The sequence below is a fragment of the Montipora foliosa genome, chromosome 9 (assembly GCF_036669935.1).
Source record: "Montipora foliosa isolate CH-2021 chromosome 9, ASM3666993v2, whole genome shotgun sequence".
In the NCBI taxonomy this organism is placed as follows: domain Eukaryota; kingdom Metazoa; phylum Cnidaria; class Anthozoa; order Scleractinia; family Acroporidae; genus Montipora; species Montipora foliosa.
In genome coordinates this window covers 20460620-20486358 of record NC_090877.1, presented here as the reverse complement: position 1 = coordinate 20486358, position 25739 = coordinate 20460620, and the positions used below count along the sequence as shown (strand labels likewise).

The 25739-nt window shown below is 40.2% G+C and overlaps 2 protein-coding genes across 2 annotated transcripts in view; one reads left to right on the top strand and one right to left on the bottom strand.

The window, feature by feature from the left end:
- The window catches only part of LOC137969664 (josephin-1-like), a 4447-nt gene extending 932 nt beyond the window's left edge, over nucleotides 1–3515 (bottom strand). Inside the window, exon 1 of the mRNA XM_068815998.1 lies at nucleotides 3222–3515. Coding sequence (XP_068672099.1) covers nucleotides 3222–3463 — 242 coding nt within the window. The 5' untranslated portion in view covers nucleotides 3464–3515. The remainder of the gene's footprint in view (nucleotides 1–3221) is intronic.
- A 257-nt stretch (nucleotides 3516–3772) lies between these two features.
- Nucleotides 3773–24933, top strand: LOC137969663 (GTP-binding protein 1-like). Its single transcript, XM_068815997.1, has 13 exons — nucleotides 3773–4126; nucleotides 6700–6910; nucleotides 7358–7466; nucleotides 7949–8129; nucleotides 8987–9195; nucleotides 9946–9989; nucleotides 11331–11426; nucleotides 17652–17688; nucleotides 20047–20248; nucleotides 21154–21298; nucleotides 21529–21711; nucleotides 23015–23150; nucleotides 24012–24933. Exons 2-13 carry the CDS (start codon nucleotides 6719–6721, stop codon nucleotides 24338–24340), a joined length of 1863 nt encoding a protein of 620 aa, XP_068672098.1. The 5' UTR covers nucleotides 3773–4126; nucleotides 6700–6718; the 3' UTR covers nucleotides 24341–24933.
- Nucleotides 24934–25739: the final 806 nt, after the last annotated feature.

The window sequence follows — 25739 nt, the reverse complement described above, 5'->3', positions numbered from 1 at the left end:
GAAAAAAAAAGGGAAAACATTGTTTTAAGAATCCAGCCAACTGATGAGTCATAATGAAGGCGCCCTGAAATGTCTTTTTAATGTGGCATCCCAATTTCCCTCTAAACATCATCTCAAAGGACATCTTCATGCTCATAAGCAAATTGCCCATTTCAGATCACTTGACAGCCTCAGTTGTGAGTGTTTCTCATTTCATTTAATTCATTATGTAAATAAGGTGAAGTGGCTCACAAGGCACAAACATTCTCAACACAGGCAATAACATCCATGTTTCAGTGACAAAAAGGAACAAGAAAAAGGATGCCAGTCTGCTGCAGAGATACACCTCAGCAAAATGTCAGAGACCTCAATGCTTGGGCAACATCCTAAACACTGCAGTAAAATTCCCAAAAGTTAATTAAATCCCAAAATAACCCCCCCCCCCCCCCCCTCCCAAAAATGATGTAACTACCAAGTGTTCTTGCAACAAAACCACAAATTTTCATTCTTGTGCATTCAAAATGTCATGGTTGATTTCCACACTTCCATAAAATAGAGTGTAAATTCAGAGTTACACAAATCTTTTCTAATGTGCTGTCAAAAGCTTTAAAAGGGTGACAACACCCATTTGTCCCTATACACAAAGTAAGACAGGTGCAGCAAAGTTGCTTGTCTAAGCAGGTGTTTACCTGAGACCGGGACAAACTCAGACCAACATGAGTTTGCATCCGCCTCCATACATTTCTTTTTAGCGTTTACATGGACCGGCCTAACAATGAACTCAAACCGGTCTGACTTGATCTTGGATGCTGGATTGTGACAAGAAACTCATGAACTGGTCTGAGTTTGTACCATTCTCATGTAAATGACAACAAATCTCAGACCGGTCCAGAAATTTCAAGCTTGTATGCTTTTGGGTCAGCGATATATTTATTTATAGGCAAAGGATATCATTTTGTGCTGAAACCAGGAACCAAGCATTTTGTTCCAGTTCCATGTAAACGGCTGTGAAAATGTCATATATGTAACGACAAAAGTTCAGATCCATCTGAGTTCGACCCTTAAGGAAATAACAAAGGCAGAGCTGTAGGTTTTGAACCACTGAATGTGACAAGCTGACCAGACTGCAGCAACCATCCTCCACAACAAGATAATATTTTAAAACAATAAGACAATAGGCCATTTTTGAAATATCAATATTCAGCTTGATAGTGAGCCGGAGAGGACAAAAACAATAGAATCAAGTTGCAATGAATGTGAAAGATATTAGCATAATTTTGTCATCCACTTTTCTTCGTCTTTGTCCTCTAAACCTCTCTTTCATGCTGAATTTTAATATACCGAAAGTAGCCTATTGACAAATTTAGTTTGTTTAAATTGTATTACAAGGAATCACAGTGTGCAAGTGTTTACTTTTATCATCCCTGGTATTTGACCTTGTCAAAGATCGCCTTGCATAATGTATAATATTCTTCATATCAAATGATGGCCAAATCCTGTACTGTTATTAATGTTGCTGATTATTTTCAACTTAGTAAAATGTCAATTTAACAAAGTTAGCCACCATGAGCTTAGTGGGCATCTCAGTAGTTGTGAACTCTCACAAGTTCAGGCTCTCATGGAACATTGTAACTAACATGGCTGGATCTCTGTGTTCTTCAGCATAGGCGGCCGTCTCTCAGCAGTCTCGAGTGATTAGTAGTGGTTGTTTTGAAGTGTTCCTCAATCCCACCCTTTCTTTATCCTTCCACTGATGCAATAAAAGTTTCGACAGGTACGTGGAATTGGGGGCTCATGGCTGGGTTGCAGGGGATTTGCCAACCAGGGGAGAAGTATTTCAATTTAATGCTATGTACCGGTTCTCTTCCTTTAAACTCTTCCATTTTGTCTAAAAACGTGTTTTATGGCTGATAGTGACTTCGGTGCCCGAAAAAAAAAAAAGACAAAATAATTTGAAACCTGACTCTTTCGGTTCAATTTTCCCATCCCACTCAGGCAAAGTTCAAATTCCCACTCCCTGGGCACAGAAGATAGTCAAATGCCCGGGGTTTGCCCAGGAAGGGGTGGGTGTTGAAGTTTAGATTTGATCGGCGCATTAATTACAGCAACCTCTCCACAACGGCCACCTTTTTTCTTCCTGGCGGGAAGCCCACAAATTACCTCTTGTTTAAACCTCTCTACAACGGCAACGGCCACATAGTAAAGCGCGTCCTCAACTGGCAAAATAACCTCTCGACAATGGTCAATTTTTTCAACGACTGATGAAAAAGTAAAGAATGGTCACGGAATTTGATCTGTATGGCGCGTCGATGATTAATCATGGCACTATGAGTAGTAGTCGCTAACTTTGGCGATCTTTATCCAGCGAACACAAGCGCGCAAGAAAGTCACCTTCCGCGAGGAAATGCGTTGCAAAGGAAAAAAAATTGACAAAATTATCGACTTTATCACAGTCTCATTTGTTTGTTAATTTTTTTTTGTATTTTTATTCTCGAGTTGGTTGGAGGGACATCTTGTTCGCGGCATCAGTGCAAGTCGCACAAGCATTTGACAAGCAACTTGATACCACATTACAACAAACAATGCACTTTGACAGGTTTCTGCTCAAGCAGACAACCCTTGACTGCTTTATTTAATTTAAAAGAAAATAAAATGCATCTGCTATTCTAAACGCGAACGTTTACAAACTGATTCAGTAATCGATATTTGTCTTTGGAACATTTCGTTTCTTTACCCTTTTTAACGATACTGTATACGTATTTTGATTGATTGTGTTCCATTTAAATGCCGCAGTAAGCATGAATTGTCTACAGTACTTATAGCGAATGTTACGAACCCTGTTCGTTTCGTCTTGTTAATATTTTGATTCAGAACATTATTTAAGTCTTATTGTGTATTTTATCTATATCTATAAAGATTGCATTGCCTTCAGTAAGCATGAGCTTGGCACAATAAACATGTCAGGTACTTCCCGAAAAAAATGGTGTCATATTACACCCCTACCTCCCCATAACGGCCACCTCTCCACAACGGCCACTTTCTCCTGTCCCCAAGGTGGCCATTGCGGAGAGGTTCAACTGTATTCCCGAATCCCAAAGTTGGGCCATCTCTTGATTTAATCATATTCTTTGACTATCCAATCAGACAAACAGAAAACCATCTTCGTCCTCTAGTGCAATACACGATTCAAAGAACGTAAATTGTAGTAAAGAAATCATTTAAAACAAGGGAGTATCACTTACAGTCTCTTATCAAACCAAACAGCTTCGTAATCCCTCAACTGCAGAGCTGCCATAAGAACATTTACGTCATAATTTCCTAGTCCAAACACGTTTTTATGTGGATTAACTAAAGAGTCCGGACTGAGATTGTAACTAATGGCATCTAGATCTGCTTTACTGTAGGCGTTCCTTTCTTGAAAAAGGTTATTCAAGGTATGAACTGCGCATAACATTTGTCTTTGCCGTTCGTGGTAAACTTCCATAACACTCGCGAACCGCGAAGTGACGCCCACTTCTTTGTCTCCCGGATCGTCTTACACGCCCTCATTCTCAATTAGAAGAGAGACCGCTGTAAGCGAAAATCGAAAGTCAACTGTTAGGCTGGTTTTGTCGAATCTCTTGTTTTTCCGCGCAATTGTATCAAAAATAGGTCTAGATGGGCTATTTTCTTTCTTTTTGTTGTTACGATTAAAGTGGTATTCTACTAGTCAAAGCTTAACTCATTTAATTGTGCTTGTACAGCCTCATTTCATTGTCACTTTCATGCGAGGCCTGGGAACAACAACATCTCCACGCAAGCGTGAAGTTTGATGAAATTCACCGAAACGCGACGAAATTTGCCTTTGTTTTGGCACAGTCGATATTGCGGTTTCGTAAAATTGCTTGTATTGCACCACGTTTCCTCAGCTGACCAGGTCCCAGTGACTATAAACATATTTATAGTGTGATCTTGCAAGTTCTGTTCAGATATATCTGAGGAACTCAAGTTGTACATGTAAAGGTAGACGGAACTTCATGTGTATGTGAAGAATATCAGACGGTTTTGTTCTATAAATGAAACTTTCCTCAGCCAAGCTAGTTATAAAAGAATCAAAACGCCCGTGTAATCATAAAAAGGATTGGTAGGCTTGCTCTACACCTAACAGGTAAGGAAAATGGGAAAGGGAAAGACCACATTCAAAATAAATACACATGAACTAATGGTGAATAATAATAATTATTATTAACTACTCGGGCTTGCTGGCTATAAAATGAGTATAGCCAACTTGGCGTCTATCACCTCATATCCAGCACGCCCTCGTAGAATAATTAACAATTAGTCGAGGTGAATATTCACCAATAATCACTGAGCCTGAGGCGAATAATTGTTTTAGTATAAATACACAGGTGATTATTTCAAAAAAGAGAAAAAAAAAACATTTCAACGTGAAATCATCTTCACTTACAGTGGCAAAACGACTACTGGCAGCCATTTTGTCCGTCGAGGTGATTATCGGCTGATAATCTGAGATAGCGAGCCAATGAGAGCGCGCGATTTTGTATAATCACCTGTGTATTTATACAAATGTCAATTATTATATCTATCAGACCTATCATTGGTCAATGTGGTGGCTGGGTATTCCATTGTAAAGCCAAACTTTGTATTTTGTGGAGGTACACGTAGCACAATCAGTAAGTGAAGTAAACTTGTACTGGGACATGGGTGCTGGCTGAATAGATGTTTACAGTTGCACAGCTGCATAACCTCAGGCACAGTTTCCATGTTTGTACATAACAGAGTAGACGTGTAGCGACGTATCCGCAATTCTTAAAAGTGTTTTGGAGAAGCTGGGACTCTTCCACCATTATTAAAAGCCAATTGAAGACTGAGGTAGCACATTATGTTCATGTACTGTAGGTGAAGTGAACTACATGTACTGGTATGTACTGGGGAATGGGTGCTGGCTGAATTGATGTTTACGGTCTTCATGTCGGGAGATTTGGACTGAAAGAGTCATTATGACATTGTGTGTGTGTGTCATAACTTTATTCTGATAGTATTTTATGACCTTTTCATTCATGTCAATTCTCTTAACTCATGTTTGTGCAGAATTTTGCTATTTTCTTTAATCAAATAGGACTGGTATATTGTTTATTATTAAAAACTGGATCATTGGATAACGCGATTTGAGAGTTTTGATTGGCTAAGCCATCATGGGTTATGAGCCATTATACCAATTAAAAAGGCCCAAAAAATCACGCGTACATGTATGCTTGCCGTGTTTGTAGATTACCATGATCTACAAACACGGCAAGCATACATGTACGCATGATTTTTTGGGCCTTTTTATTTTTATTGTAGTCTAGTCTATATTTTGGGGGCGTTTTTAATAAAAAAATTATTTCACTCGTGCTTGTTGGATATGAGATGATTATAGCCAACTCGGCGCTACGCGCCTTGTTCGCAGGCAAGGCAGGGAGATATCCCTGACAACCTGTTAGAGGAACCACCCATTCAGCAGCAAGCCGACTGGTACTGTCACATTGAAAGGAATTCAATGGAAAATCATATCTACCTGTCCAGGGTATCAATCAGCTACAGTTACAAAAATGTAAATGTAAGAAATGCTGCTCCATGCCTACAATCATCGCACAGGTGATCCCCCCCTCCCCCCACAGGTCACATACATTCAGGAGAAAAACCACTGACTGCATTGTCTCGAGGTTAACTGTGCCTGAGTAAAGTATTTAGCCACATCAATCTTTAAGGACTTAACATTTTTTGACGTCATTAGAAAGGCAGCACATTGATTTTATATTCAGTTATTAAAGATTCTGACTGTGGGGATAGCACACTGTTATGAACCCAGGTATATCTCTTGCTTGGTAGTAAAAACTAGTAAAAAATCACGTTTAATAGCCAGCTGGCTAGTAGAAAAAGGGAAATAAACTAGATATTATTAGTTTTAGTTTGAAGTTCACAGTTGATTAAAAAAACAAGAAAGTTTAAAATGTAACGATAATACCAATAAAGAAAACATAAATCTATAATCTTCTGGCGTCTTTTTTATCTTGCGTGTCGTTCGTAAATATCGCTAGATCCCAGACTCTGAGCTAAATGGTCAATGTCTTTCCCAGTCTTCTCCCTCTCAATGTTGTGATGCCTTGCACATCGCCTCGCACGATCGCTTCGCACTTGAAGCACAGCAGGAAGTACAGGCAGCTGTCCTTGTTCCATCTGATGATGCCCAAGATGATGATGATGGTGATCTGTCAGACTATTACTCTGATTATGAACTGGTCACTGACAACAAGTTGATAGATCAAGAAAACGAGGCCTACGAGATGCTGACATCAATGTTTAAATAATTTTTGTTGACCTAGCAGTAGCAACTAATTGTAAACGTGAACTGAAGCTCAATTAAAGACACAGTCAAGTGAATGTGAAACAAACATTTTGTTAGCTTTTTCCTTAAATAACACATTATGTTATCACAATGGAAGAAAATATGCCATTCTTTATCATTTTAAAAGACCTTGCGAATAAGTTTAGAGGAAGGTTTGCGTGTTTGGGGTTGAAGTAGATCTCGAGGGAAATTAATCCGGGCTACCAAGTTTTGCTTCGGGCTAGTTAATTCTAGAAATCGCTAGCCCGGTGGCTAGTAATGCAGGTAGCCAGGTGTCGAACCCTGTAACTTGTACATGTACTCCATAGTAAATTTTGTTAATTTCTTTTCAGACCTCTTTCTGAAAAAAATATGAGTGCATTAGCAGAGACCATAAACATTGAAGAAAGATTATCTGGGCTTTCATTGAATAGTAAACAAGCTGGACCATCAGTCGGTGAGGACAACCTGTTTGCTCCAGACAGTGAAAATGAGCTATACCTTGAAGAAAATGGTGCATTGAATGGGGCGTTTAATGGTACAGATCAAGCTCTTGATCCTAGGGTAAGTGCTTGTATTAAATAAGTAGTAATTAATTATTAATCTTAGTCTTTTTGAGGTAATTGTCATAACAGAAAGCAAAGTGGTTCCAAACAGTCTATGTATGTTGTGGTTAGTTATACAGCGTGCTAACACTTTTGTGTGATAATTTTGGATTAACACTGCATCAAACAATGCAATCATTACACACCTGCTACAAAATTAGTGGAAACGGGGGCTGGACATGTACATGTCGTTAATATGACATGTTGAATGGGAAGGCCATTTATGTGAGAGAACTCTTGCAGTTGAGCAGCGGTTAATATACACCTGCCCTTCCAGAAGGAGGTGACGTCTTGGGGGTTAACCTGCCGTTAAGTCCCCGATTACATGTATTTAATGTTTTTCTATTTTATGTGTTAACTTTAGTTTTTGGTTGATATCCCAGCCTGCCTTTTTGTTTTTGTCCAGGTGGCCTTGATCAGTCCCACTGATGAACAATTTGACCTTTTACTTCGTAAACTGAAAGAAAGGTTGGATGAAGGCCACGGAGAAACTATTTATGAAGTTGGAGTCGGAGGTGAGGGCATATTAAGACGATTAGGTATTAATAATGAATGAAATTGTATAATTATAATTAGAATAATGTTTGCACCTGTCCAGTTATTAATAATCAGAGAGTGATTTTCAATTGAGTTTCTTAAAACTCCCAACCTTCCTACGGGCACATTACATGACTTGTACACCTTAAACATCAATAGTTGCAGGTCTGGATAAAGTTAAGGTAATAATAAGAATTACTGTAACAATAATTATTTGTTATGACTCCTGCATGGGAGTGAGACTTACATGTAAAAGATTTTACTCTGCATTATGCCAGACAATTTTACTCATCATTGGGGGGCAGTTCTGGAATCAGTGAGTAATTACATTATTATTTAGAACAATGAAGTTTGAGTAAATGTGGGTGTTAGTTTTTTTAAGTGTTCCAGACGGATTTATAAATATTATTGTTTGATTTTAAGCTCTATTCATGGCACATAATTTTTTTTTATGCATCAGATGGTACTGCCAGTGGCCTCAGTGCAGATGACCTCAAAGCCTCAATAGATTCTTTGATGCTGTTGTCTGAAGCCTGTGATGCTGATGTTGTATTGTTACGAGAGAAGCCAGCAGAAGAAGGCAATGTTGCAGAGTATCTAGTGCGAAACCGTGCTGATGAAAATGATTTTATGGAAGTGAGGTGACGTACAGGCACTTGAATCATCCCTTTTCAAGATTCACAATGGTTGATGGAAATGTGGTTTCCTTTGAAGGAGACTTTTAGAAGGGAAATGTGGAGATTCAAAGAATTATGTTTTTTAGTTTATGTGCAGTTTCAGACCTACACTAAGACCCACATGTACAGTGTAAGACCTAAGACTAGTCATAGTTTTCGTGATTATGAAATTTCTGGTAAATTTTTGACCTATAATGTTCATAAATTAATTTTACACTTTAGCAGCATTGTTTTGACTGCTTTATCTAATTATGCATTACCAGTTGATTGCACTGTAGCTAAAAGTAGAAGATCGGCACTAAATTTCCAGTTTGACTTTCATACAGTTATTGGCTGCATTCAAGCTGACAGAACGAAATAAATTCAACATGCCCTTTTTCGCCACGACCTCAATTGGTGTGACAGCCCATTTCTTTTGAATCTTAAGGTTTCATTTTGGGGTAAATTGACAGGGTCTTAGTTTTCGTAATCATGAAAAGCTAAGACCTTGGGTCTTAAGGCCCAAAGTAAAAGTAAAATTTCTTATTAAGTCCCATGTAGACTGGGATCATTAAATTTTCATCATTTCAATCTCACCTATCATATCTGATCAGCTTCCCGAGGGGTGAAGCCGGAATGGGGAACGTAAAAAAAGTGAGACAAAAGGGCTATGTAAACCAGTGATGGAGGCTAAGCATGATTCCAAATCTCCTGAGTCTCCCAGTGCTTCAGCATTTAACAATGCTCTCTTTGAGCTCTTTTTTAATAATACACTGTATATATCATAGAACAGCAGGTAACAAAAATAATGCATTAAATTGTTTTCTTCTTTGTAAAACTAGAGTTGCTGTAGTTGGTAATGTGGATGCTGGTAAGAGTACCTTACTTGGTGTTCTAACCCATGGAGAACTGGACAATGGAAGAGGAATGGCTAGGCAAAGACTGTTTAGGCACAAACATGAAATGGAATCGGGCAGAACCAGCAGTGTGGGAAATGATATCCTTGGATTTGACAGTAGGGGAGATGTTGTCAACAAGCCTGATGCTCATGGTAAATCTATGACTATAATGAAAGTTTTTGGATCATATTTGATGGTTCATATTATTTTCAGGTCACTGCCAAGGTTTGAGCAATAATATGATTATGCAGAACTTTAACAAATGGGAGTCATTGTACATGTAGCTGGTACACAAAACATAGTTCATTGTACATGTATTATTTTCATTCAAATCCACAGAGCAGTAAACAACAGTTAATACAACACATACATTTATTTTTATAAAATAATTAGGATAGTACGTGCACTCTCATTGGTCAAAACACAGCAGGGATGTCACACGAATTTTGATTGGTTATGTAGTCAGACATGCGTTTTGATTGGCTGGTAGGAAATATGAGCGTGTATCAAGAAAATCTGTTTCAATCAAGAAGTAAAAAACCAGCATTATCCTTCATTTGTCGAATTATCTTTGAGGAATATTTTATATTTAAGTAATAGAGGACTTTTTCCCGTGTTTCCATAGTCTCATCTAAACACTCGGGGAAGTTGGGAAAATTCTCAACAGTTATGCAAAGCCTTGACTGCATCTCGGGCTTGCATAACTGTCTCGAATTCTCCCAACTCCCCCTTGTGTTTAGATTGGGCTATGGAAACACAGAAAACGTCCTCTATTGCTTAAATATATCATAGTTCAGTATTTATTCTTGTTGTTGTTTGAAATTGAATTAATGAAATCAAGAAATTATCAAAATAATGGATAGACTTGCATTTTCTGTTAGTAATGTTCTGGTATTTTGTAGGTGGAGGTTTGGATTGGTCAAGGATTTGCCAAAAGTCTTCAAAGGTTTGTGTATCATTATTGTAGAATATGTCAATATCAGGGTTTTTGTTTGAGGCTGGAGGCCAGACGTTTCCCATTCCATGTCCAGTACTTTGATGCCAATATTTGAGGGGTTTGTTTTATTTTTTATCATTACATGTACATAATTTTTATTACTTACTTTTTAAAGAGAATTTGAGTGAACTCCAACCTTGCCTGGGAAACTGATTCTTGGGTTCCAGAAACACTGGAAACAGCATTTCTGAGTATTCTATTTTAAAAATTTCCTTCAGTTGGTGGGTACCTTGCAGAGCCAAAAAAATGTCACGTCTGGTGCTTTCAGAAATATGTTTGCTACTTTACAAAACTTTTGAAAACGCTGCAATGTCAGTACACTGGAACACTGGAACCCTGTTTTTGGTCGGGCAAACATGGCAGCCCCATGTGGACACATTGTAGTATGTGACATAATCGAATAAGGGCTGAAAATAAATGATTTCATAGTATCAGAAGTTGGATAGACCAAGAAATCATTCAGTAAATGCTTCAAGAGAAGCTGTTCCGGCAGCCCAGACTACACAGGCCAGGACATCCACATACAGTTAAGCAACAAAGAGGACACGGACCACAGTGAAGCCAGCAATGACAACTCCAACCTATTTATCCGTCGACACCATTACAATAGAGAGTTTGGTGCATAGCATTGGTAGTTACCCCCACCGACAAAAACATTACCACCGTCATGATTTATGATAAATGCGATATCCAATTGAAGGTAGATACAGGTGCAGGCTCTTGCGTCTTAACTGTGGATGGTCTGCAGAGACTTGGCTTTTGTCTAGAAATCAAGCCCTTCAGTGCTGTCCAAGGGCCACAGAGGAAACCCCATCAGCATCTTAGGTGCTATCACCCTCAAAGTAACCTTCAAAGGCAGCTCAGCATTTGCAAAGTACAGTTGACACATCCAGGAGCTCTCCAGAACCAAAGTGCCACCCCAGGAACAAACAGCTCCCCGAATTGCAAGCCTTTCAAAGCCAGCCATTGTCCTAGAAGAATACAAACTGAGATTGTTTTGACAAGAGTAGCAGGTTCCCAACTACCAAATACTTCATACAGCTCGTACATTGTAGATGTTGTGGTTCTAAGTTTTTTTTTTTTTTGGTTTAAAATTTTTTAGACTAGTTTTATTTTGATTATGATAATGAATATTAATATAATTATTTTATCAAAGAATGATCAAAATCGAACTGGTTTGAAAAAAAAATTAATCAAGGGAATATTGTCAATGATTGCAGTTTACTCTTCTGGCCAGCAGTGTGTTTATTTACGGCTTTGCATTTCTTTTTTTTTTGTGTGTGTGTTCAGGTTATAACATTTATCGATCTTGCTGGGCATGAGCGATATCTAAAAACAACTATTTTTGGGATGACAGGCCATGTTCCAGACTTTGCCATGTTGATGGTGAGTAAATGTTAACAATGTCTACAGAAATATAAGACAGGAAGCCTTCACAAACTATAAACCAAGTAAAAACATTGATTTCAGTAAGAACATTCTCCGTTGTGACTCCTGGTTCCTCCAAAATGACTTGTTAAACTTCACTCAGCTCTCTATGAAATTAAGAAAGTCAAACTTTAAAATGTTCATTGACTAGACCTTATAATGTAGTTTTTGCTTGTGCAAGCACCTCTGACAGTAAACTAGACTAAGTATATTTTAGAAAATTCAAATCTTGAGTGTGAACCTGGCCTTGGTTGTTCAAAAGGTGGATAACACTATCCATTGAGCAGATTGTAGAATTTCCTACTCATGGGCAAAAGAAATCAAGAGACTTGGTGGAATGGAAAGACCTGCTGGCACACAAGATGACGTGTTTAAGTCTATCCATCATCTAGTGGGTGCTAGTGGTTTGTCAGTGAACGATCTTGCAAGTCACATTAATGCAGCTTTCCTAGCACCAGTGGGCCTTAATCACACGGCGGCCATGTTGATTCCCGAGGGATTGAAAGCTTTTGTTTTGCCCCCACACTCGGATATCGTGTCTTCGAAGAATTCTTGTTAGAGGTTGCGTAACACCATTGATAAAAGGAAGGACAGCAAAACCGTTAGGGTTCTCTTGAGGCGTAAACCATTTAAAAAACATGCCAACCAATTCTTCAGGTGAAGGGATGGCATGTGTGGTTGGTTTGGAAAATTTCTGCTTTAAGATATTGGAAATAACAAAGGAGGGATAGTTGTTGGCTCGTAGAGCATCAAAGACGTGATTGATTTCGGTATTTTTCCCTTGCGGTGTACTTGGGAGTTTAATTGCGCGGTGTAGGAGGGTCTCAGCTGTGCTGATCTTGTGGCGTTTGTCGTGGTGAGAAGAAAAGTCTAAATATCTGTCCGTGTGAGTTGCTTTGCGGTAAACATCAATAGTGATCGTGTTATCCTTGCGAGAAACCAAAGTATCCAAGAAGGCGATCTGTTGGTCAGATTCCTCTTCAATAGTGAATAAGATGTGTGGATCGATGGAATTAAGTGTAGTATGAAAAGAATTAACAGCATCTCTTTTGATGATGCAGAAGCTATCATCCACGTAGCGTTTCCATACTTTAGGTTGTACTTCAGACGTGTTAATGGCCATTTCTTCGATCGCTTCCATGCACAAGTTCGCCACCACAGGGCTGACGGGGCTACCCATCGCGCAACCATGGATCTGTTTGTATATCTTATCATCATAAATAAAGTAATTGTTAGATAAGATAAATTTCAACAGAGAAATGATTTCATTACTGTCTAAGCTCGTGCGTGAAGGAAGTGAGTTGTCCTTGAGTAGTTTGTTGCTTATGTAATCACAGGCTTTGTCTACAGGAATAGCTGTAAATAGTGATACCACGTCGAAGGATAGCATAACTTCATCATCCTGGATGTCAACGTTAGAGATTTCTTCAGCAAACTTGGCAGAGTTAGGAACAGAGAAACCATTACTGTTTTGTAAAGGTGACAAGATGTCGGTAAGAAACTTGGAAGTATTGTAGAGAGCTGAGCCAATGGATGAAACAATGGGTCTAACAGGGTTTCCTTGTTTGTGGTGTTTGATTGATCCACGAATGGCTGGTGGTATGGCATCAGTGGAGTGGAGTTTGCGGTAAGTGGAATCACTGATCTTATAATGATTCTTCAGGACGAGAAGCCTTTTGTTGAGTTCACGTTCAATCCTCTTGAAGGGGGATTTGAGGACTAGTTCATAGGTGGTACGATCACTAAGTAGAGAGTCCATTTTACTGTCGTAATCACTTTTATCCAGGACAACAAAACAGTTTCCTTTATCAGCTTTCATTAAAATCCTGGTCTCATCTTTTTTTAAATCTTGAAGGGCTTTTCTTTCATCAGCATTGAGGTTCTTATGGGAAGGTGGTCTTGCTTTGTGAAGAATCGTAGCGGTGGAGTTACGAATGAAATTCTTCGATTCTTCTGGTAGATGGTGGATCGCGGCTTCTACTTCAGCAACAATATTCTTGTGTGGGATTTGGTTGGGAGTTGGAGCAAATTTAGGACCCTTTTCTAAGAGAGATCGTTCAGAAACAGTGAGAGGTTTTTTGGATAGGTTAACTACCCAATTGCTCTTGTCTACAAGGTTCGAGGATGAATTAAATTCATTGTGAAGGTTGCTGAGCTTTTTGGCGTGTCTGGTATTAATATTGTCGCGGACGGCCTCGGCTCTTCTTCTTCTTCAATTAATCGTATTCGCCGCGAGGCAGGGCAGGATGCCTTACGATTTGCAAGACTTCTGGAAAAAACGACCTACAAGCTCGAAGCACACCACCGCCATTTGCACTTCACTCACAAGGCGCTTGAACACAACTGGATCCCAAAGTCTCTGAGATTCAGGTCTCCTGGAAAACAACTCATATCTAAACGTATAATGGAACGAGCAAGCATGCATTGTATGAAAGCTAGAGTCTCCATTTGCCATGACCAAATTAAAACCAAGAATCGTACCATCCAAGAAACACTCAAAGAATTGACACCTTTGGTCTCCTCCGATAACCTTATGGCACTCAAGGATTTCTTGAAAAGAAGAGCCGAGGCCGTCCGCGACAATATTAATACTTATTACTTATTAAATTCATTGTGAAGGTTGCTGAGCTTTTTGGCGTGTCTGGTATTAATATTGTCGCGGACGGCCTCGGCTCTTCTTCTTCTTCAATTAATCGTATTCGCCGCGAGGCAGGGCAGGATGCCTTACGATTTGCAAGACTTCTGGAAAAAACGACCTACAAGCTCGAAGCACACCACCGCCATTTGCACTTCACTCACAAGGCGCTTGAACACAACTGGATCCCAAAGTCTCTGAGATTCAGGCCTCCTGGAAAACAACTCATATCTAAACGTATAATGGAACGAGCAAGCATGCATTGTATGAAAGCTAGAGTCTCCATTTGCCATGACCAAATTAAAACCAAGAATCGTACCATCCAAGAAACACTCAAAGAATTGACACCTTTGGTCTCCTCCGATAACCTTATGGCACTCAAGGATTTCTTGAAAAGAAGAGCCGAGGCCGTCCGCGACAATATTAATACCAGACACGCCAAAAAGCTCAGCAACCTTCACAATGAATTTAATTCATCCTCGAACCTTGTAGACAAGAGCAATTGGGTAGTTAACCTATCCAAAAAACCTCTCACTGTTTCTGAACGATCTCTCTTAGAAAAGGGTCCTAAATTTGCTCCAACTCCCAACCAAATCCCACACAAGAATATTGTTGCTGAAGTAGAAGCCGCGATCCACCATCTACCAGAAGAATCGAAGAATTTCATTCGTAACTCCACCGCTACGATTCTTCACAAAGCAAGACCACCTTCCCATAAGAACCTCAATGCTGATGAAAGAAAAGCCCTTCAAGATTTAAAAAAAGATGAGACCAGGATTTTAATGAAAGCTGATAAAGGAAACTGTTTTGTTGTCCTGGATAAAAGTGATTACGACAGTAAAATGGACTCTCTACTTAGTGATCGTACCACCTATGAACTAGTCCTCAAATCCCCCTTCAAGAGGATTGAACGTGAACTCAACAAAAGGCTTCTCGTCCTGAAGAATCATTATAAGATCAGTGATTCCACTTACCGCAAACTCCACTCCACTGATGCCATACCACCAGCCATTCGTGGATCAATCAAACACCACAAACAAGGAAACCCTGTTAGACCCATTGTTTCATCCATTGGCTCAGCTCTCTACAATACTTCCAAGTTTCTTACCGACATCTTGTCACCTTTACAAAACAGTAATGGTTTCTCTGTTCCTAACTCTGCCAAGTTTGCTGAAGAAATCTCTAACGTTGACATCCAGGATGATGAAGTTATGCTATCCTTCGACGTGGTATCACTATTTACAGCTATTCCTGTAGACAAAGCCTGTGATTACATAAGCAACAAACTACTCAAGGACAACTCACTTCCTTCACGCACGAGCTTAGACAGTAATGAAATCATTTCTCTGTTGAAATTTATCTTATCTAACAATTACTTTATTTATGATGATAAGATATACAAACAGATCCATGGTTGCGCGATGGGTAGCCCCGTCAGCCCTGTGGTGGCGAACTTGTGCATGGAAGCGATCGAAGAAATGGCCATTAACACGTCTGAAGTACAACCTAAAGTATGGAAACGCTACGTGGATGATAGCTTCTGCATCATCAAAAGAGATGCTGTTAATTCTTTTCATACTACACTTAATTCCATCGATCCACACATCTTATTCACTATTGAAGAGGAATCTGACCAACAGATCGCCTTCTTGGATACTTTGGTTTCTCGCAAGGATAACACGATCACTATTGATGTTTACCGCAAAGCAACTCACACGGACAGATATTTAGACTTTTCTTCTCACCACGACAAACGCCACAAGATCAGCACAGCTGAGACCCTCCTACACCGCGCAATTAAACTCCCAAGTACACCGCAAGGGAAAAATACCGAAATCAATCACGTCTTTGATGCTCTACGAGCCAACAACTATCCCTCCTTTGTTATTTCCAATATCTTAAAGCAGAAATTTTCCAAACCAACCACACATGCCATCCCTTCACCTGAAGAATTGGTTGGCATGTTTTTTAAATGGTTTACGCCTCAAGAGAACCCTAACGGTTTTGCTGTCCTTCCTTTTATCAATGGTGTTACGCAACCTCTAACAAGAATTCTTCGAAGACACGATATCCGAGTTGTAAATAAGCCCCTCAAGACTTTACAACAAGAATTCCTTTCTCCTAAATTCAGACCAGCTATTGAACACCAACCCAACGTGGTTTATAAAATACCCTGTGCCGATTGTGATTGGTGTTATATAGGTGAAACTGGCCGTTGCTTTGAAACCCGCAAGAAAGAACACGTTAGGAATGTAAAAACATGTGCTAATGGGTCAAACATTGCGAAACATGCGTGGTCTTTCGGTCATCGCATTGATTTCAACCATTCTCGAGTTATAGACAAAGGCTCTTTTCGTGTTAGGAAAACTCTAGAGGCCTGGCACACCTCTTCTACCAAGCATGCTGACAATAACTTTAAGCCGATTCCTAATCAGTATAAAATTATTTTTAAACAATAGCCACCATTTTTCATACCTTTACTCTGTTCTTTTTATCATTTTTATCTCGCCTTTTCTGTATATATTTCACTAATTCACATTCAACGTTTTATCCGTGGAAGGCTGTAGATCGACAGCCGAAAGCTTATATTCTTTTTGAAAATTTTTAGCCAGAGAACGTTTTTTATTGTATTTTAATAACCCTTTTTGTGTTGATAATAATGCCCCAATGAGTGGATCCGCGGATAAGGATGTCACACTGTTATCGGAGCTCTCGATCTTCCAGAAGTTGTGTGCGGTTAATCCAACCAAGGCACAAGGGTCGGACGGTATCCCAGGATGGCTCTTAAAGGAGGTTGCTGACCTCTTGACCACGCCTGTTAGAGACATTTTAAACTACTCCTTTTGCGAAGGCTGGCTGCCATCATTCTGGAAAGAGGCAGATACATTGTATCATCCCTGTCCCCAAACAAAGACGTATCAGTGATGCAAACAAGCACCTTCGACCCATATCACTTACACCTATTTTGTCCAAGATCACCGAGGACTATGTTGTAAACATTTAAATCTGCCGTGCTAAAATAGATCGACGATAAGCTATTTAGGACAAGACCCAAATCATGCTCAGTGCATCTGCATGTGAACGCTTTGTAAATAACCATCTGGTTGCCTCCTGCCCATTGGAGTTCTTCAGATTATTAAAAGTGGGGTGCCTGTCAGTGTGAACTACAATCTTGGACAAAACTCGTTGGGAAAATGTGACGCTCTAATTTGTCTGTGTGATAAAGAGTCAATTCTTCCTACTTTCCCCCCTCCCCCCATTCCAATGTTGTTTTAAAAAGCGACCAAAGGCTTGCACAGTATTTTGCATCACATTATCAACATTGGTATGGGGGTAGGGGGGAAGGACCAATATATTTTGTGAGTGCGTGCCAAATGATGCTTAAGCTAGAATTTTTCCCAAGAGTTTTGTCCAAGATTGTAGCTTCATAGCTAAGTGCGCTTCCACTATAAACTAAGCATTTACTTTTTTTTTACATTTTACATTAAAATTGTTCCAAAATCTGCCCTAGTCAACTATTATTTTGTTTTTATTTTGTTTCACTCCAGATTGGATCAAATGCTGGAATAATAGGCATGACAAAAGGTAAGATCCAAAATCATTGAAAGTCAAGTGAACATTGTCCTGAAAGAGGTGTCCGCAGGTTTGCAGGATAATAATTATGACAAGAACTTAGGCATCATTCACTCTTAAACTGCGTTCACACTTGGGCACCGGCACGAAATGGTGCTGTGTTCAGACACTGGGAACTGATATGTAGATATGTTCACATTCAATAAACTGAGCACATACTCACTACGTTTACTTGAACTTGTACACAAAGCAGTGGTTTGTGGGTAAAATTGCCAGGGAATCAGTGCTCATTTCACTGCTCGAGTACAGGGTCGAGACCTGTGCCCGAATTCTGGTGTGGGTACTTGAAAAAACGTTGCCTTCACAGTAGTGCCCAGCAAGGATCATACTCGGGCACCTTTCTCTGGTACTAAGTGTGAACGTAGCCTTAGTGCCTGGGCACAGTGCCCGGTCCCTGGTACGAAACTGAATGGCTTAGCTCTTGCGGGTCTCATACGGTTCAGTGACAGGGCATCCGAACTAACAATTCTGTGATTGCACCTGACTTCACCAGCGGCCATGTTGATGGAAAGAACAATAACCCCCCAATTTTGCATAAGCATTGTTTTTGTTTTCTCTTGGGACCATTTTAAGTCCCAAGAGAAAACAAAAACAATGCTTATGCAAAATTCGGGGGGAGGGGAGGGGGGGCAAACGAAGAGTATTGTGGTATTTTCCAAAGTGGCCTATAGCAAAAAGTCTGGGAAGTAGACTCATTATTCTGCAAAACTTGAGCTCCTTTTTTCTATTGTTTTGGCACCAACATGGCCGTCTTATCATGTGACGCCAATCAAAGAATCAGAAGGTTGTAGGTTCGATTCCTGTAAAGGAGCAGTCGGATTTTCCAGTCCAAGTTGTCATCGATAAATAGATCTCATCATTTTATTCACCGGCGTTAAATTAACATTTTTATATCCCAGCAGTATGGCGGGATGTCCAATATTATTTATTGTCACTTGAACCCCGAGTCTTCATCTATCAATTATTGATCTCTTTATTGAAATGAACATGCAAGCCCAACCAGCAGCTGTTTTCCGTATAAATCTCGGTAAATGTCAGTGGTCTCAAAAGAAGTTGCAACATGTCAGCCTCGAAGCCAGTGTTTCTCGATTCCTTTTTATTTTCTTCAATTTTTCTGGGTTTGGTATTTTGCCAGTAACCACATGTCTTCTCAGGGGGCTATTTACCTAAGACATCTACCATGGCACTATAATGATATACTGTACCAAAACAATATCGTGCACTATTAGAGCTGATACACAAAGACAACTTGAATCCTCCTCTCCTGGAAAACAAAACGCAGCCGTAGTTGAGAGTTATGGAATAAAGCGCTGTGTTACTGCACTGCCACACATACGCAATGCGTGCCTATTGACACGGTCACGTGATATGTTCATACAAAGGGCCTATTAAGCCGCGGCTACACGAGCGATTTTTGTCTCGCGCCGGTGATGCGGTTTTTTTCAGAATGTGTCGCGTCGCCTGCGTGCAGGGTGGCTACACTTGTGACAAATTTTGGCGACAAATTGAAGGCCGCGCGAATCGCATACTTCGAGAGACCTGGGCACTATAAACAGACATTCTTACTTTAATTTCATTGGCTAAATACTCTTTAGTCGCGTCGCAAGCGCGGGCAAAAAGTTGCAGGGTGGCTACACGGGCAACTCTCTCTGCGATTTTGTCGCGAAAGTTCCAACTCTGGCGACTTTTTTCTTGCGATTTTTTCACCCGTCGCGTCGCCAGTTCAAGGGTGGCTACACGTGCGATTTTCATCTCGCGGTGGCTTCGCGACAAAGTTTGAAAAAATCGCATCACCAGCGCGAGCAAAAAATCACTCGTGTAGCTGCGGCTTTTGTGTCCTAGTGCTAAATACTGTTGACGCTTAATGAAAGCATTTTTTATACTTTTGACTTACTAATACATGCACATTAAACATTGTTTTCAACTTCAGATTAGCCTGTTGCCCGAATGCAAAAATGGACACCAATGATTATTGTTTTTTTATCTTTGCTAGCCTCGTTAGCTTGTGTAAAATTGAAAGAATATTTGCCGTAAACGGAGGCTAGTCGGGTAATTAGCACAAAGATAAAAGAATAATGTTGCAGCCTTTTTGCATCCGGTCTATTAAACAGGAACTTGAATATTGTGCCTGCGAAGCCGTTTTTTTCAAAATGCAATAATTAAAGATATGCAGAAAGTTCTTTTGCTGGGCTTCCCATATTGGATTTCACATACCAAATACCTTTGCCCTGCAGGCGACAAGTAAAGTTTTTGGGACACCTTTGTTCCTGAAATGTGTTTGTATGTTAAACTCCCTTTTATTTCCTGTAGAGCACCTTGGCCTGGCTCTAGCACTCAATGTTCCGGTGTTTGTAGTGGTGACTAAGATAGACATGTGTCCGCCCAATGTGTTACAAGACACCATGAAACTTTTGGCAAAGATTCTGAAATCTCCTGGCTGCCGTAAAATCCCTGTCATTGTACAAAATCAAGACGATGTAGTTGTGTCAGCAACAAACTTTGTTTCCGAGAGGTAAGTTTCCAGTTGACTGAAAGATTGACTTCATCTTAATATCCTTCACTGATATGACGCGTGACGCTGGTGAGTTAAACAGAGTTAAATCAGTGCTTAACAAAACTGGCCAATTCTGAGTGTCAAGGGGGCAAGAGTTGAGGGTAAAACCGTTTATCTAATTGAAGTGTCCCTTGTTTAAATATTTGCCCGATTATTAAATTTGAATTAATGTAATAGATAATGTAATAATTATATTATATAATTTATGTTCCAATCAACTAGTTTTTTAATATAAAATGTCATATATTCTAAAATCGATTAGGTTTATCTCAGTTAAGGTGGAAACCGGCGTACTTTTCTTCGAGGATAAAATAGTGGTTTTAATTAATAGTGGTTTTCAACTGTCATTTGAAAATTGCTCTAAAAGGTAATCAACCACTGCAAGAAATAATCGTGAACTTACGTTTCGAGCGTTATTGAGTGTGTGGCAATCGAAACGTCTGTGACTCAGCTCACAAATCTTTGTTAAGGTGGTTAATTAACCGTTATCAACTCGTTGCCTAAAACCAAATTAACCGTTTTTCAGTTGTAGCTAGGTTACCTGGCCTAAGAATGAAAGCGAGGCTGCATGCCGGTGACTTTTTCCTTTCGTTTCTAATAATTAGAATTACAACAACACACATTGCTACAGACGTCACTGTTTTTATCATGATGATAAAAACAGCGACGTCTGTATTAATGCAAGGTCACTGGCAGCTCCGCAGCCATTCATAGTCTAGGTCACTGACGAAACAACTGTAAAATGGCCTATTTTCGGGTACGAATTTGTAGTCAGGTCATGAGTATTTTCGCATGTGCCCTTGCTTTTTTCTCGGCTCCATTTTTTTCCACCATGAAGTATGAGTTTACCTGTATTTCTCTAGGGTGTGCCCAATATTCCAAATCTCCAATGTGACAGGTGAAAACCTTGACTTGCTTAAGATGTTTCTTAACTTGCTTTCAATTCGGGCTCATTTCAAGAAGGATGAACCATCTGAGTTCCAGATCGATGACACTTATTCTGTGCCGGTAAGGACATGACTTCGTTGTGCACATTAAATTTAACAGCAGGTTTATGGTGAGCCGCAGCCACCGGTTTTTTGCGCTGTTATTCGTCGAGGCGCTTAATATAATACACTAGACGTTATTTCTTATGTTCTTAGTGGACATCATTTGTGCTATTTTCAGCTTTAGACTTGAAAATTGTATGTCTTAGTATTAGTAAACTATCCCAATTAATATTTTGTCCCCTTCCTCAGGGCGTGGGTACTGTCGTGTCTGGCACGTGTCTCCGAGGAACCATTCGACTCAATGACGTCCTACTGCTCGGCCCCGATCCTCTCGGACAGTTTCAGTCCATCACGGTCAAGACAATCCACCGGAAGAGAATGCCAGTAAAAGAGCTTCGGGCCGGGCAGACGGCGTCATTTGCTTTGAAAAAGGTTTGTTAGCAACCAACAATCACGGTCATAAGTTGTTGGAACACCCACCCCCTTTCCCCCGTTCAATGTTGGATAGCGCAATGCACCCAAACTAACTGTTCAGTACGTTTTAGTTTCTAAACAACATTGAAAGGTGGGAGAGGGAGGGATGCTCGATTAACTCATTGTGAATTACGTCATTGTGTCACTGATTGAAGGTTTGAACTTGTATCCTGACCTTCATAAACGGAAGAACTGTAGAATGTTTTCCTGCAGCTTGCTCAGTCCCATTTAAGCCACACCTCCCTCCCTGGATGACCGATAACGTCTTAATTCAGCACCTCATTCCTGGGGTCTCATCTCACTGCCTCATAGGGTGAGGTGGGGTAGGGGAGATTAAAGATCTAGGGAACCGGGTTGCATCGCATAATTTTGTCAAAATTAAGCAGAAAAACTGTGCTCACCACTGAACCAACACAAGTCTCCCTTGATGGGAGAATGCCTCAGTCTCCCTCTTTTCGTGCCATTCTGCAAAGCCAGTGCTTTTCGTGCCTTCCACTTAAACATTTTTTTAGAATTTGCTTCTTCTTACTTGATTTACGCGTAAAGTAAGATAGTTATTGGCCTTTCATATTTAATGCTATGATGTAATCGAATGACTAATCGTAGCAATCAAAGCTAAAGTCTTCGTCATACTCAACGTTGATTATGATGAACTGAAGTATAATTCAGGCTATCATATTCCATTCAATTTTATTCAATTCTGGTTCTGTTCACATCTGGGAAAATTCAGATGCAGGGTAACCTCGCAGTGTGAAGCAAAATGGCGCCGTATCGCGCGGCAGCCACGATTATCATCACCATGATTGAGGCGAGAGGAAAAGCAAGGATAGCTTCCGAGAATAGAAGAAGACAAATCCAAATCTTCGCTCCATGAAGCGATTAGAAGTTTGGTCTGCTCATACCACCACGTGTTCGCCATTCTGTTCAGTTACGTGCTGCATATTAATTCAGTCGCGTACAAAGGCATTGCATTCTTAAACTAGTGAGACTTTGACGTCATTTTCTCCTCGATCCAGCTCTCTCAAGATTTTAAAGTTAGTAATGGCGGACCATTACATAGGAAAATTCCAGTCAAAATAAACAGGTGTCTTTTTGAAATTAAGGTTTACTTAGTGTTTAGTTAACATAGTTTTGAAATCCAAAGGAAAAAGATTTGATGTTCTGATCATAGTACCACTTTAATGTTGTTACTTTTCATAAGATACAACCATTTGTCTCCATGACAGAAGGCCATTGTTATTTCCGGCGCTTTTTGTTTTAGATAAAACGATCACAGATCCGCAAAGGGATGGTAATGGTAGACAAACGGGTCAAGCCAGAGGCATGCTGGGAATTTGAGGCTGAAGTACTGGTGCTTCATCACCCAACGACGATCAGCACCAAGTACCAGGCTATGGGTCAGTATAGAAATCAAAAGCTCTGGTTGATTGTTATGTGAAAGCATGTCCACATAGGCCCCTACTCCCAGCAAGTCAGTGTGCTTCACATGACCGAGTAAAAGATAAGGATTCCTTTCACCATGGCCTTCTAGACTACGTAGAAGGCATGTGGAACGAGACAATTTACATGCGCACTGACTAGGTCGTGGGACTTCTGAGAGCTTAGCTTTCCTCTCTCCCTTGGCCTTTCTTGGGGAGGCGCGGTGGCCTCATGGTTAGTGAGCTGGACTCCGGATCGAGTGGTCCGGGTTCGGGCCCTGGCCGGGGACATTGTGTTGTGTTCTTGGGCAAGATACTTTAGTCTCCAGTTTTCCTCTCTCCACCCGGGCGTATAAATGGGTACCGGCGAATTTAATGCCGGGGGGAGAAGAAATACTCCTAGTCGCTTCATGCTGCAGAAACCGGGATAAGTTCCGGCCTAATGGACCACTTGGCTCGTAAGCAGACTTTATACCTTTTTTGCCTTTACCTTGTCCTTTCTTAGCTTTAGCTCTGGTCATTTCTCTCTCGACTCTGACCCATGTTTTCCACGTTTGCACACTATTGAACGAATGATTAGGGCTCTGAACTCCCTGAATTAATCCTCATGGCCGCCGACTGAACACTGTTGTCTTTATCATCCGAGTTTGCTTCAGCTTTCCTTTGAGAGAGTTAAAATGCAAAGTTTGTCTTTAAACAATGAGTTCCATTCATGTGCCGAGCAACTAATAAGAAAAAAGAAATTTTGCAATTGGCCTTAACTTGGTCCTGTATATCACTGATTGAGCTTTCTTCGTTGCTGTTGACAACAGATCTTTTCTAAAATTTCGTCTCCTTTAGTGCACTGTGGAAGTATGAGACAAACAGCAACAATAATTCACATGGACAAAGATCATTTAAGAACAGGAGATAAAGCAATGGTCCGCTTCCGTTTTATAAAACAACCAGAATTTGTTAAACCTGAAACGCGGATGATCTTCAGAGAAGGCAGGACAAAAGCTGTAGGCACAATTCAGCGAGTTGACCCAACGGCGTATCCGCCGCCTCTTGTTGGCGGGAAAATCAAGCATCGGGGGCCTGGCAGAGGAGTTGCGTTATCACGTGACAAGGGCAAGGAAGCAACGAGTGCGCAAGCGTCGACTAGCACTGAAAGAACAGCAAAGAAATGAATAGAAGTTCATTCGTTATTTATTGTTAAATGAACCGTCAAGAGTGTCCTAATTCAACTCTTTGATTAAGTGTTACTTCTACCTTAATAATCGTTGTGTCCTCCGAAGATTCGCCCTTCATAGGTAATAGAAATATTATTGATCACTTATTATTGTTATATCTGCTGAAGGGTTATGTTGAATATTTTCTTTTTAAGCTTCAAGTTTCAATCCAATATTTTAGTCTTTTCTCTCTTCCTTAGAAATATTCACATTTTATTTACTCATACTCATATTTTTACTTTTAATTTTGCTTCCATATGACTGTAAATTTGTTAGATTTTTAGATACTTCAATTTAGTGTGACGCCTTGTTCTAAATTTAACTCGGAAAATTGTTTGATTCCTTGTAAAGACGTCTAGCCTCAACCATTCCACCTTTCCACGGTGACCAGGTTTTTGAGTTTCATTATCATTGTTTTCGTTTTGGTGAAAAGGAAGCAAACATTGCTATTTTTATTCACACCTGTTTTATCTTATCTATTAGAATTTTACACTATCCTCAGTAAAACGCTGAAAAATGATTAAAACGATCGAGAGCAGCATCGGAAAGAACATGTTTTAAAATGAAAATATGATTAGGCCAGGAGCCGATGAGCAACTTCATGGTATTTGTGTAACGGCGTTTTTATAGGCCCGAGTTATTTTTAGATTGATTTTCCCGCGAAACCAGACCTTTCCAGCTAATCACAAGTCTTGCATGAGAAATCATTAGCAATGGGATTGAAAACGGTCACCCCTGCAAGTCAAATCTTACTTAAGAACTCGTCTAAGAATAGCTTGGGGTGTGAAAATGTCTTCACGTAGACCTACTATTTGAGTTTGGCTCCTGGCTGACTGTGGGTTCTTACTGATGAGGCCAAATGCCCTCTCCACCCTAGGCTCAGTCTCCAGCCGTGGGTGTCTGGGTGCACCCGCGATCCTCCCCACCACGGCGCACCGAGACACCCACGGCTGGAGACTGAGCCTATCTCCACCCATACTCTACACTAAAACACACAAATGCCTGGGAAATAAGGGAGTTTGGAATCATTCCTGTAAAAGCTTTATTTTTCAGTGTGGACCCTGGAAATTGACGGCGACCTAAAGGATGTCGCTAGCTTTGAGTTCTAAGCTACAATAGCTCTGTTCTAGTCTGTTCACTGCCATTTGTTGGGAAGAAAGGTTACCTACGTTCATTGTAACTAATCGAAGTGCTTCCTGTCATCCCTTTTACTTGGTGATTAAATGCCAAAAACACGGAAACCCTCTCTTAATCCTGAATTCAGTCATCTCGTCATGAGCGCAGTCTATCCCCTTTGAATCATGTCAGCACACAACTTGACGACAATTTGCTTTCTGCCTGTTGACTTACCAATCTG